General features: G+C 44.6%; 1 protein-coding gene across 1 annotated transcript in view; it reads left to right on the forward strand.

Moving 5' to 3' along the window:
• Window positions 1–14,330, forward strand: part of ORC5 (origin recognition complex subunit 5) — a 132,173-nt gene that overhangs the window by 27,639 nt on the left and 90,204 nt on the right. The window contains exons 8-11 of the mRNA XM_015415071.1: window positions 4,849–4,897; window positions 8,176–8,266; window positions 12,929–12,978; window positions 13,206–13,318. Coding sequence (XP_015270557.1) covers window positions 4,849–4,897; window positions 8,176–8,266; window positions 12,929–12,978; window positions 13,206–13,318 — 303 coding nt within the window. The remainder of the gene's footprint in view (window positions 1–4,848; window positions 4,898–8,175; window positions 8,267–12,928; window positions 12,979–13,205; window positions 13,319–14,330) is intronic.

Below are 14,330 nucleotides of genomic sequence, written 5' to 3' on the forward strand. Positions count from 1 at the left end.
TCAGGGCAGCTTACATCAAAGGCAAATACAATATAATTGAATTAAAACAGCATTTAAAATACTTAAAAACAATAATAAGAACGGTGCCAAGAGAGCCAGTTTGGTGTAGTGGTTAATAGCGCAGATCTAATCTGGGAGAATCGGGTTTGATTCCCCACTCCTCTACATGCAGCTGTTGGTGTGACCTTGGGTCAGTCATAAGTTCTTTCATAGCTGTTTTCTCAAGGGCAGTTCTTGAGAGGGCAAGGGAAAGGGATTGTAAGCTGTGTGGAGAGGGGAAGGGGAAGGGATTGTAAACTGCTCTGTGACTTCCTTGGGTAGTGAAGCGCGAGATATGAATCCATTCTTCTTCCTCTTCTTCCTCTTCTTCCTCTCCTTCCTCTCCTTCCTCTTCCTCTTCCAAGGCATCTGAGCTTCTCACTCCTACCTCTTTTGCTCTTTTGCTGTGGGCTCCACTGTCCTCTTAAAACTTTCTTGGTGGGGGAGGCTTCTAACTGCTTCTCTCCCTCCATCAGCTTGAGAAAGACAGACTGGCTGAGAATGAGAGAGACACAGAGAGAGAGATAATGGGTGGGGGAAGAGGGGAGGAAGCAACAGCAGAACTGGAGGTGGGATCGGGGAGCATTCCTCACTGCCACCCACCCATCTCCAATGCTGTTTTTCCTGCAGCATGCATAAATAGCAGGGGGAAGTTTTAAAAGATATCTGAGCCTGCAACTACAAAGCCCTGCGAACGGGAGGGAATGATCATTCTCACCCAGTCTCTGTAGCTGCAGGCTCTGCTGTCCTTTAAAAACATTATCTCCGGCTTCTAACTTCTTCTCCCCCCTCACCAGCTTGGGCACTGCTTCTTCCCACTGCATCTCTCTTCTGACTGAGTAGAAGCCAGAGGGAAGTTATAAAAGGACAGCTGAGGCATTATTAATGGATGAGTGGGCGCAGTGACTGAGAGGTAGGGGGCAGGTGGAGAGGAGGTGGGATTTCCTCCAACCAGTGTCAGTTTGTACACCCCAGCTTTTAAAATGTTCCTTAGCAACCCTGACAGGCAAATAAACTGCCAAAGGCAGCTGTGGTGCTGTGGGTGAATGTGCACTCATCTCTGGCTGAAGAAGACTGGAGCCTTGCAACTACACAATTCTCCACGGCAAGGCGAGAGACTGAACAAGCAAAGGCTGATCCACTGATAAACCAGTGGCCATTTAAACAGCTGCTTCTGACAAGGGCACTCAGAAGGAAAGTGGTACAGGACACCTGTAGCACCTCAAGACCTGCAGTACCCATTAAGGCAATCTTTGAAATCTCACCTCACATGAACAAAGTGATTGTAATTCCCAGGCAAACTCCTCTTTGAAGCCAACGTCAGTTGGCTGGCTGACTACGCACAAGGGAACTGAACAAGGCTAGCCGGCTCTCTTTCCAGTGTTCAATAAAGAAAAAGGGGGAAACAAAGGGGAAAAGGGGAAAGTCGGCTCCAACTGCCACTCCCTTCCCTTCACAGAAGGCTGTCACAGAGCTGCCTCTTTCCTTAAGAGGGCACCACTCAGAACAATTGAAAGAATCTCTGCCTTTTTTGTCAGAAACAACAATCCCTCATCAGTACCATACTAAACAATACAATGCCAAAAGTACCTCACAAAAGAGGACACCCTGCCAAAATGAGAAAATCCAAAAAGCTAGCAAATCAGTTATTCCAAAAAAACCATTTAAACAGTAACCCAACTATACTATGAAAAAGACATTAGTCTAAAAATACATGCAGAAAAAATGCATTCATACACAGCCAACAGAAACAAAGAATATTGATATTTTGACACATCATGCCAACAATGCAGTTGGAGAACACAACATACCTTTATATATGGAAAAACCAAAAGCACTTAAATGCAGAACATATTATTATTTATGATATAGGAGGCATGATGCATATCTATCACCACTGCAAAGCATTTCATAACTGAAAAATCAAGAGATCACTATAACAGTTGCTGCCACAATGAAAAAGTAACCATTCTGCCATCACGGTGCCCAACATTACTTAAAACACTCTTAAATGGACAGCATCCTCTTTCACAGCATTTCTTAGAAAACATTCATCAATACAATAGCACACTTTCATTCGTTTCAGTGGGAACTCAAATACATAATGCACCAGGCCATGGAAATTTCTACTTCCATATTCAGGGATTTGTGTACCATAGCATAACAAACCTTTACCCAGATTATCAAAGACTGCCAGAATATGGCCAGGTATATATTATAGATACTACTAAAGTAAATCAAATAAGAATGCAAAGAACTTGTGAGAGAAAATTGGATACCATTTTATGAATGGGTGAAAAGAAACTGAAAAGGAAAATTATGAATAATGGATTATAGTCACTATAAACTTAGAATAAATATAATTTGAACTGTAAAGAATATGTCCTTTTTCAGGAACCGTTAACAGAAGATTTTAGTGATTGGATTAATCATCTATAGCTTTAGAAATTATATAAATGAAAGAGGTAGGGAAACAAAGATTTAAGATGGAAATTGTATTGTAATAGCTACTATATAAGCTTGATGGGAAATTTTGCTTTGTCTTATCCCCTTCCCCATGTCCTTCCCTTCCTAAAATGTCCTATATATTAGTGAAAATCAAATAAGTTTAAAGTAAAAAAAAAAGAATGCAAAGAACCGAAAATACAAACCGTAATGTAGAATTAATGCACATATGAAAGAAATATTGCACACAGAAGAAGAAACAGCAAAAGAACAAGGAAGATTGCCAGTAGAATATTCAATCCATTTTTACCATGAACCAAATGAAGGAGCTGCGGTGGCTCAAGTGGTTAAGACGCTGAACTGCAGGCTGTGGAAGGTCAGTAGTTCAGCAGTTCAAGACCCGAGTTGCCGCATGACGGAGTGAGCTCCCGTCTCTAGTTCCAGCTCCTGCCAACCTAGCAGTTCGAAAGCAAGAAATTGCAAGTAGATAAATAGGTACCACTTCAGTGGGAAGGTAACAGCGTTCCGTGCGCCTTGGTGTTTAGGCATGCCGGCCACATGACCACGGAAATGTCTTCGGACAGTGCTGGCTCTTCGGCTTTGAAACAGAGATGAGCACCGCAACCCTAGAGTCGGACTCGACTGGCTTTCGAGCAAGGGAAATTTACCTAAATGAAGATACAAAGTGTTGCAATCATCCACAAGTGGCAGAAAATTGAAACCAGTGATGGAGCACCACCAACAGGGAGAAGTATCACCAAGACAAGATAAATGATGCATTTGGATCCCTACAGCCAACACTGATTCATTATCATATGTGTTAGCCTTTTCAGATGGTGAAGCGGGCTGGCACTGTAAGTTAACACACAATTCAAACTACAACACATTATGCAACATTTTGTTGCAGGTCCCCACTTCTGTCTAGTATTTCCCCTTCTGGAGTGATTTCACACCGATATGTTCCTTTCACAACAAACATGAAAGAAAGTTTGTCTCTTCTTTAGTAGAACTAAATGTTTAGCGGTTTGGTGGCTAAGACAAGGAATGTAACAAGTTATTGGGTATTACAGCAAGAGACAAGGGAACTCTGCTTTGAAAAGTTACAGTTTCACACACAGTTTCACTGAACTCATAGGGTGTTTCTGTCAGAGAGAAAGAATGAATTCATTTGGAACTCCTCCTTAAACCCAAGAATCTCAGCCTATTGAAATGGGGTAAACCTGTGTCTTGGGATATTTCCCTCAATCCTTAGCCTACTGTTTCCCTAAGGTAACACAGAATGCATTTCCCTAAGACAACAAAGGATGCATGCTCTATACCTGCCTCTTTATTGGCCCCTGAGTCCTGTGTACTTATACTATAGATGTCTGAGTTCTTGTCCTTCACCTAACTATTCTGGTAATTTTTTCCTGTTTCTCTGCTGCTTCCCCAAGCCATATCTGAGGCAACGGCTTACCTCCACTTTACTGTCCTCCTCCTACCCTTCCAGAGGTTTCACAGCCTCTCATCGGCTGAAAATGCTTAGTATTGGCCTATTCCCTTTGTAGGCAGGGATTTGCTGGGATTCATGGAGGGTGGAACTAGAGGCCATCTGTCACAAAGGGTCGTCAAGATCATTTATGACATTATGCATCAGATCTTTCACCATCCATTCAGCAAAGGAGTTAACATTTTCAATAAAGAGCAAGCAGTGGCGGGGTCTGCTGTGGGCATGTATTTGTCTATGTAAGATTGACCTCTTCGTTTGAAAGCAAGGTGGTAGCAATTTGGGGTTGGTCTTTCTCCTCTTTCTGTCTCTGTCTATCCCCCCCCCCCCCCAAACAGAGCATTGTTTGCTCTTGTGGAGTCTTAGTTGCCAGCATTGTGGGAAGATCTACTTCCTGGGATTCCTCAGGAACAGCACCTGCCTTCCCTCTCCCTTTATGTCAGTTCCTCAGCCACAGCAGCCAGTCGAGGATAGCAGCCAATCTGGAGACTGGGAGGGAAGGAGACGGGGAGCAGTAAGTCTTCTCCTGATGAGATCACACCCTGAGCTGGAGAGGAATTCTTGGATTCTGATAGTGCCCCTGAACTGGAGGCAACCATTGCGTTCTGCCAGAATTTGTACTCTAAGCCTAGGGATGAGGTATATTGCCCCCTGGTTTGCCTTCAGCTTTTCTAGCTCTTGGCAGCCAACTCTCCATCTTCTGGTAGTGATCTTTATCCCTCTTTTGTATAAGTGTCATTGGCTGATATGTTCCATCAGGGTCTGTGGTGATTTCCTTACTGGGGCAGAAACTGATTGAAGGGGGTGATACCTTTCAGCAAACAGGGATACAGGAATTTAAATTATACCACATAATACCTCTTCTTTTTGTCTTGTAGGCTGTGCTGAATTTTTCTAAGTATTGTGAGCCTGTGATCCAGGGAAAAGGTGAGTGTTTTACATGTGTGGCAACAAATAGTATCCTTCTTTTTAGACTCTGCAGAGCTGACTTGGGTCTGAATCACAGTACGTTTCTCATCAGCCTGGTGCAGACATAATGCTGCCTAATAACCTAGCCATGGTTAGGAATTCTGGAGCTCTTCCATTTTTCTCTCCTGTAGGCCTGAAGGGAAGAAGAAGAAGAAGAGATTGGATTTATACCCCGCCCTTCACTTGGAGTCTCAGAGCGGCTTACAAACTCCTTTCCCTTCCCCTCCCCACAACAGACACCCTGTGAGGTGGGTGGGGCTGAGAGAACTCTGGCACAAACTGCTCTTTTTCAAGGACAGCTGTGCCAGAGCTTGTGACTGACCCAAGGTCACATCAGCAGGTGCAAGTGGAGGAGTGGGGAATCAAACCCGGTTCTCCCAGATTAGAGTCGGCACACTTAACCACTACACCACTACACCAAGGCAGAGCATCTGCCTTGCATGCAGAAGGTTCCAGGTTTGATTCCCAGAAACTCCAGTTAAAAGGATCAAGGTAGCAGGTGATGTGAAAGACCTCCACCTGAGACCTTCGATAGCTGCCGCCGCCAGTCAAAGCAGGGAATATTGACCTTAGTGAACCAATGAATTGACTTGGCTTAAGGCTGCCTCATATGTGTTCCAGTGTTCCTCTCTTTCAGTTTTGGAGTTAACACATTTTTAGCCATGTCTGAACTAGGGGTGTGCAAAAAAGCCGCCCAAGAAACCACTCTGTATTTTTCGGGTTCAGGTATATTGAACCTGAACATATCAGTATTTCCTGATATTCCCAAATCCCAATATCGGTATGTTTTTCAGCTTTGGGAAATATTCGGGAATCCCAATTTTCCCCCAGCTCCATTGTACCCTATGGGGAACATTATAGTCAATGGTCTCCATAGGGTATAATGGAGAATCGATCTGGGGCTCTGAGGGGGCATTTTTTGAGGTAGAAGCACCAAATTTGCAGCATAGCTGCTAGTGCCTTTCCTCAGCCCCCCTCCCCCCGGGTCTCAAAAAGATTGGAACAGAGGGTCCAATTCTGTGGGCCCCAAAAGAAGGTGCCCCCATCCTCCCCTAAAATCAGTGGATGGGGAAAAGGCATTTAAAGAGCTTGTGGTCCCTTCTGAAAGCTGCGTGACTCCACGGCTTTGAGAACTCCGAAAGCATTTAAAGGGCAGTATCCTTAAATACTTTCTGGGTGAACTCACCAGCCCAGGATTGCCCGGGGTGCTGGGAGCTCTCATACCAATAAGGTATTTTCCGGGTATTTTTTTTGTTTGGTTTATGCTAAATGCACACCCCTAGTCTGAACATATACAACCTTTGGAGGGGCAAGCTGAGCAATGTCTTCTTGGGCTGTTGCAAATCTGGTTATAGCTGTATAGTGTAGATTGGGGCTAGGGGTATTTATTGTTAATGTTGGCACTGACATCATACTATACATTGTTGTTGTTGTTCAGTCGCACAGTCGGGTCCGACTCTTCGCGACCCCATGGACAATCTCCCGCCAGGCTCTCCTGTCTTCCGCCGTCCTCCGAAGTTGGCTCAATTTCATGTTCGTTGCATCGCTGACACTGTCTAACCATCTCATCCTTTGCCGTCCCCGTCTTCTTTGACCTTCAATCTTTCCCAGCATCAGGGTCTTTTCCAGTGAGTGCTCCCTTCTCATTTGGTGGCCAAAGTATTTGAGCTTCAGTTTCATTATCTGGCCTTCCAGGGAACAGTCAGGGTTGATTTCTTTGAGGATTGACTGATTTGTTCTTCTTGCAGTCCAAGGGACTCTCAAGAGTCTTCTCCAGCACCATAGTTCAAAAGAATCTATTCTTCGGCGCTCGGCCTTCCTTATAGTCCAACTCTCGCAGCCATACATGACTACTGGGAATACCATTGCTTTGACCATGCGGACTTTTGTTGGCAGGGTGATGTCTCTACTTTTTATCATGCTGTTTAGGTTCGCCATCGCTTTCCTCCCAAGGAGCAGGCGTCTTTTAATTTCATGGCTGCAGTCACAGTCTGTGGTGATCTGGGATCCCAGGAACGTGAAGTCTGTCACTACTTCCACGACTTCCCCTTCTATTTGCCAAGGAGTGATGGGGCCGGATGCCATGATCTTAGTTTTTTTGATGTTGAGCTTCAAGCCCACTTTTGCGCTCTCCTCTTTTACTCTGAGCAAGAGGCTCTTTAGATCCTCTTCACTTTCAGCCATTAGAGTGGTATCATCTGCATATCTGAGGTTGTTGATCTTTTCCCCAGCAATCTTAATTCCCGCTTGTGATTCATCCAGGCCAGCATTTCGCATGATGTACTCTGTATATATATTAAATAAGCAAGGCGACAATATACATCCTTGTCGTACTCCTTTTCCTATGCTGAACCAATCAGTTGTTCCATATCCGGTTCTAACTGTCGCTTCTTGGCCCTTATACAGGTTTCTCAAGAGACATGTGAGGTGGTCTGGTACTCCCATCTCTTTAAGGACCTGCCATAGTTTGTTGTGATCCACACAGTCAAAAGCTTTAGCATAGTCAATGAAGCAGAAGTAGATATTTTTCTGGTACTCTCTTGCTTTCTCCATAATCCAGCGAATGTTGGCAATTTGATCTCTAGTTCCTCTACCTCTTCGAAACCCAGCTTGTACTTCTGGATCACTGCCTTGTCGTGGCGAGGGGGCTTGCGCAGTTCAATGAAGCTGTGGGCTATGCCGTGAAGGGCCACCCAAGACGGACAGGCCACAGCAGAGAACTCAGACCAAGCGTGATCCACCTGGAGAAGGAAATGGCAACCCACTCCAGTATTTTTGCCAAGAAAACCCATACTATACATAGTTGGTGCCAAAACTGCAGGAGGGTGAAATGTGCAGGGAAGGGCATGGTAGGTGGGTGGTATGCAGGCCTGCAGAGAAATCCAGATTCTGATGTGTAATAAGTTGATTGTATTGGAATGCATCAACACTTAGCTGTCGAGGCAGGACAAGAATCCTGAGAGACTTGACTGAGAGAACCAGTTACAGATTGTCACTGGGCTTTCCAGTATGTTGTATTTTTGCATTTGTAGTGTAACAGATAGCAGACCTATAGATTGGGCACACATTCATTTTCAGTACTTGGATCTCAAAAGGATATTGCGTTTCTTACTCTATTAATTGGTCTGAAGACTATGCACAGCTGTTCTGTCAGCTGAACACTTTTTTCTTGTTCATATTAACTGATTCTCCTCTCTCTTGCTGTTCTTTCTTTTGCGTTGGGGCTGTTGGTGCAGCAACTGAACGAGACACACGACGACTTTGGAAAAATATTGAACCCCACTTGAAGAAAGCCATGCAGACTGTTTATCTGCGAGAAATATCAAGGTAATTGTATTCCCTCTCCCTCACTCTCCACTTAAGAAAGTTGCATTTGAAGAGGCTTATGTAGAATATTAAGTATGAGTGGTAGACATTATTCTTTCTTGTCAAAAAGGATCTCCTGCCTTTTAAAAACAGCTTGACTTTAATTTATGCCATTAATGGGGAAAAAGTGGGACTTGCCCATAAGTAAGACTTTAGGGGAAAAGTTTAGCTGTGACAATATAATAGATGACAGCTCATCTGAAATTCAGCTGCAACAAACCACTCCCCAGCCAAGGGCTATCCAGTTAAAAAAGGCATTTCATTATATTTCAAATAAATCTTGTCAGGCAACAACAACAAACTAGTGTCCCCAGGTCAAATGCATATTTAAGATGCATAGTGTGATGAGGCCAGTGGGAAAGTGCCATGGCCATGCTTAGATCAGGTGTACCTTTTCCTCTTGAGCAATCTGAAGAAAGGGCAGCAGCAGACATCTTCAGATTTCATTGATTTGCTCTGATCTAGCCTCATTATCTCCATCCCTGAAGAAGTTCTGCACAAGGGGTTGCAGAGTTGGCGAAGCTGTAGCAGCGCTTCCAGTTTCTAGGTGAACTGGACAAGGTGCAAGGTAGACACTTTTGTAAAGAATGGGATGTGTCACACACTTGGCCATGTTCAGTGGAGTGCAGACGAGTGCTAATTAGAGCTCCATGAAAAGTATGAACCTGTCAGAATCCTAGGCAAGTTGTTCTCAACAACATTCTCTGTGGCAGTGATATGTTTATTGAGTTATAAGCAAGATCCAGGTCATAACAGTGTTGTGTCAGTTCTGAAGATTTTGGCGGGTACAATCATAGATATAGGTAATTCAAATGTAACCCCTCCTAAGGCCCACTCATACGTCACATTCACTCTGCCTAGCCCCAGTGACTCTACTCCCCTTTCACCTGGGAAATATACGATCCCATTATCTACAAAAGCAAGCTGGCACCAAAAGTTTCAAGGACCTTCGGAAGAATTACTCCTCTAAGATAGTGCAGCCACACACTCCACACTCACCCCCCCCCAGGAATTCCCCTCCTCCAGCAACCATGGCAAACTGACTCGCAGGGTGATGTTTGACAGAACCTCTCCATGGCTGAACTATGTGAGTATGTGTGACTGTTAGACTGTCAAGCCAGATCACATAGCATCTGTTCCATCTTCAGCTTTAATGTTGAGTCAAGGACCACCTATCCCTTCATGAATGCATGGGCCAATTGATGAGTTAGCCCAGCAGGTTCTTTGGGTGATCCCTTTGATCTGGTAGGTCCTCCCCTCCCCCCGCCACCTATGAAATAATCTTCTGGAAGAAGTTTAGTGCATAATGGGTTTATAGTCCATCTGCTGAGTATTGTGGTTGTGTGGGCTGCTTCAATTTGTTATTATTATTTCCTGGTGGTTACATGAAGTAGTACTGTAAGTTGTTGTAAATTCAGAAAAGCGAAGGATCTTAAAAAACGAGTCTTCCGTTTAGCAAGCACAAAAAACTATTAGTGTAATGCAGTGGCCAGAGTGTAGGAATCTTGTGTTGTGTAACGATTAGAGTGTCAGATTAAGATTTGGGAGACATAGTTTCAAACCCCTGCTGTGCCATGAAAGCTTGCTGGGGGACCTTGTGTCAGTTGCACATTCTCAGACTGACCTAACTCACATGGCTGTTGTGAGGATTAAGAGGAGAGGAGAGGAGACTGAAATAAGCTGCTTTGGGTCCTCATCAGGGAAAAAGGTGGGGTATAAATGAAGTAAATAAATTGTAAGGAGATACCCTTGACCGAAGAATGGTACACTCCTTCTGTCTGGGATGGTCGTCCTCTTCCACCGAGTGTGCAGCTTTGGGAGGAACAAACATGGAGCGGTGAGGGAGGTGGGGGACACCCGCCTAGTCAGCTAGATCAGCTGAATCAACCCTAGCAATCAGTGGGGTGACAGATGTCGCAACCAGATCGCCCTCACATCCATTGTAAGGAGATAATGAAAAGGGCTATGGGCACAGTACACTCAAGGTTAAGAATTAAACACCTGAGCTGCACAGGAATCCATGTTGATTAATGTTTATTGTTAATGTTTTCCCAATTTCTTTTGTACTTTCTTTAAAAATGTGTATTATGTTGGCTTTTTGTCATTTATGATATTGTAAGCATTTTGTTTTGGTTGAACAGTCATTTGATTTGCTGTGCCCTAAAGCAGGGATGGGCATGGACCAAAAAAATGGAGGTTCATAATATGGTCATGGGTTTCATGAACCATGAACTTTTAATGCACTGGTTCATGGTTCGTGATGTTCTTGGGTTCAGGATGTGGTAGAAAGGCCCCCCTGTGGGCTAGAGATGCCAAACTCACAGCAAGTCAGTTTGGTGTAGTGGTTAAGTGTGTGGACTCTAATCTGGGAGAACCGGGTTTGATTCCCCACTCCTCCACTTGCACCTGCTGATGTGACCTTGGGTCAGTCACAAGCGCTGGCACAGCTGTCCTTGAAAAAGAGCAGTTTGTGTCAGAGTTCTCTCAGCCCCACCCACCTCACAGGGTGTCTGTTGTGGGGAGGGGAAGGGAAAGGAGTTTGTAAGCCGCTCTGAGACTCCAAGTGAATGGCGGGGTATAAATCCAATCTCTTCTTCTTCTTCTTCTTCTTCTTCCTCTAACCTGCCCTTGAAGTTTGGTGAGGATTGTTTTTTTGGGGGGTGAATTACAGCTCCCCAAAGCAGGTGCCTTCAGGAATGTGCTCTTTGGGGAAATCACAGCCACAGGTTGGAGAGTGTGTCACACAGCCCCATTGCAAGCTAGAGGCATCAAACTCACAGCAGATCTTCCTGGGATGCCCCTTTATCAGCCTTTCAAGTTTGGTGCAGATTGGCTTTGGGGGGACTCAGTAGCAGCCCCCCAAAGTAGGTGCCCCAGGAAAGTGTTCTCTGAGGAAATCACTGAGGTGACCCTTTCCCTCTGGCCCAGGAGGTGGTCACCCACCCACCTCCCCCTGGTGACTGGAGTTTTTGGGGATGGCCTGCCACACTCCCTCTTGTGCCTGGGAGGTGGTTACGCAGTTATGAAGATGGATTCCAGGGGTGGCCAATGCTTTCCCTCTTGCCTGGGAGGCTGTCACCCACCCACCTCCCCCCGGTGACTGGGTTTGGGGGGATGGCTCGTCACACTCCCTTGTGCCTGAGTGGTGGTCACCCCCTCACCTACCCATTGTGAAGATGTATTCTGGGGTTGCCAACCCTTCTACTTGTGCCCAGGAGGCAGTCACCCCCCCCCCCGCCTGCCCATTGTGAAGATGGATTTTGGCGGCTGCTAACCCTTGTCCTCATGCCCGGGAGGCGGTCACCCACCCACCTGCTAGTTGGGGACATTGTTGCTGTAGATGGAGAAATCTTGGGTGCAGGCAATTGCGCTCGCTTGTATGGGTGGATTTTTGATGAGGTAGAAGTTTGTATAGGTGGGTGTTGGTCCATGAGGCAGGTGTCATGCTAGGAGGTAGGTAGATCTTGGTTCATGAGGTGGATGTTGCACTATGAGGTAGATGTTGGTCCACAAGATAGGTGTTATGCTATGAGGTTGATCTGGGTTCATGAGGTAAGTGTTCATGAGGTGGGCATTGTGCTATGAGGTAGATGGGGGACAGAAATCTAGAGGAGGCAGATGAGGACGGGGCTGGGGGGCCAGAAGCGATTATTCGGGGGGGGGGGGAATCTTGAGGAGGCAGATGTGGACAGAGGGAGGATGGAGATGATGACTCTTGGGGAGAGAGACATGGTAAAGAGATGTGTGTAGACAGGGGGAGGCTTGAAGCGACGATTCTTGAGGGACACAAGTCATGAGGAGGGGGCATTAAAATATCCCAGTGCGGGTTCTCTGAGATAACTCATATTTACATGGGAGTCTGTCTATTGCTGTGGCTGTGGCTAAAACCTTTGTCTCAGTAATTCTTATGACAAGCCTGTGTATGGTGTATCAATATTATTATCTGAATATGGGGAGGATGGCTGATGTTACCTTTGTGTTCAGCCTGTTCCACCCAAAGGCAAGAAATATTGGAGAGTGAGAGAAATTAGTCCAACGAAATACTTCTGTAAAGCCTTTAACTTTTTACTGATAGAATGGAACACTGTATCTGGGGCAGTGATGCTCTGTATTTTTGGTGCTGGGGGGGGCAACAGTGGGAGGGCTTCTGAAGTTTTGGCCCCGCTGGTGGACCTCCTGATGGCACCTGGGTTTTGGCTGCTGTATGACACAGAGTGTTGGATAGGATGGGCTATTGGCCTGATCCAGCACGGCTTCTCTTATGTTCTGTTTGGTATAGTGGTTAAGTGTGTGGACTCTAATCTGGGAGAACTGGGTTCTTCTTCTTCTTCTTTCTAAGTAACGCTCTCTGGAAAACTGCATCCAGAATTTCTCCGTTCCCTATATCCAATAGCTAATGAAGCACAGTAGAGGGAGGAAGGAGAAATTTGGTAACAACTGAATGTATATCTCTCTTAGTAGTGGTGTGGCCAGTGAAAATCTATTTTATAGAAGTGCTATGTTATAGAACATGTTCTGTTAAACAATGTAATTGTAATATGGTTTTAATACTGTAAAAGCATTCAGCTTTTAAAATTTCAGTTTTTGTGAGCATTCTCTCTGAATGGTTGCATTTTCTTTTAGCTCCCAATGGGAACAATTACAAGAAGATGGAGACTCTGGACAGCTGAAAGGTATCTGCATACACAGTGATTTCAATTATTGATGACAAAATACCCATGCAATTTATAGTGGCTCTGTCACTTAGGAAACAACTGTAAATCTGCCAGTTTAAAAAAGCTGAACAGGCAGCAAAAAATGCCAGAAGTTCTTTTCCCCTCTCTTATGAATGGGAATCATGTTGGCTTACTTGTAAATCTGACCAGTTCAAAAATATTTTTTGTCTATGAATTTTCCCTAGGACTTTCAGCCCATGCTCATGTAGAGCTGCCATATTACTCCAAATTCCTTCTAATAGCGGCATACCTTGCTTCTTACAACCCTGCCAGAACAGATAAAAGGTTCTTCCTTAAGGTAATCGTGTTTCTTCTTTGTGCCATAATCTGAAGGCATGCTCAATTCATTGCTAATTATATTTTATCCTGAATAAAGGTTGATGGGACTATTTTAGGGTTTTTTTGTAAGCTGATTTGTATGATTGTCTAAAGGTGCAAATATGAAACAGCTGGCAGGGTGTACAAGGCATCTTTGGGGTTTTGTGTTTCAATGCTACATGTCAAGTTGCTTCTTGATACAGAGGAAATTTTCTAAAGCAGTTTTTGATGTGAGATTTAGATAGCTGTAGTGTCCAAGTTAAAAGTCAGGAATCCTGCTGGGCATACCTAAAAACAGCTTTTTGGTTCCTAGGCTGTATATATAAGCATGTTCCATGTTTTTACTTGTGGATACATTTTCAGATATGGTCTGCAATGTCATCCTGACCCAGTTCCGGACCAGATTGTCTAGCAAAAGTGGGGGTGGGGGAATGATTCAAAACAAAGAACAAACCAATCTTGATATTGAGGAGTTAATCATCATTGAAAAACCTGACTAATCACTATGTAGTAGGTCTATTAAATGTATCTACTTTTAATGACACATAGCACAGAGGTACAAGGATAAGATCATTAAAATGTCACAGTATGGCTTTTAGCACAATATAATGGAGCTGGTTCTAGGTACATTATTCTGTTTATATAAATAGTATCATAAATGCATTGTGGTGTTTTCTGTATCTGCAGAGTAGTGATCCCTAATGTGGCACGCATGAGAGCCATTGCGCTCACTGATGTGTTTGTTCCCAAAAACATCTCTTCAGCAGTGCAGGAACCAATCTTGGCTTTCCTAGATTTCCTTGTCGCAGGAGGTGCTTCAGGAGGCATCATTCAGAAGCAATAGCCTCCGTCATAGGAGGATGTTTGGTTTGGAACTTCCCAAGCTTTTGTAATTGCCTCCCCATAGCAGCCATTTTGAGATGAGTCCTGCCTCTCATGGCAACCATTTTATGGTGGCCCCCATTACCCTTTCTCAAAATTCCAATAGTGTC

The sequence above is a fragment of the Gekko japonicus genome, unplaced genomic scaffold (assembly GCF_001447785.1).
Source record: "Gekko japonicus isolate JY-2015 unplaced genomic scaffold, Gekko_japonicus_V1.1 scaffold5, whole genome shotgun sequence".
NCBI lineage: Eukaryota > Metazoa > Chordata > Lepidosauria > Squamata > Gekkonidae > Gekko > Gekko japonicus.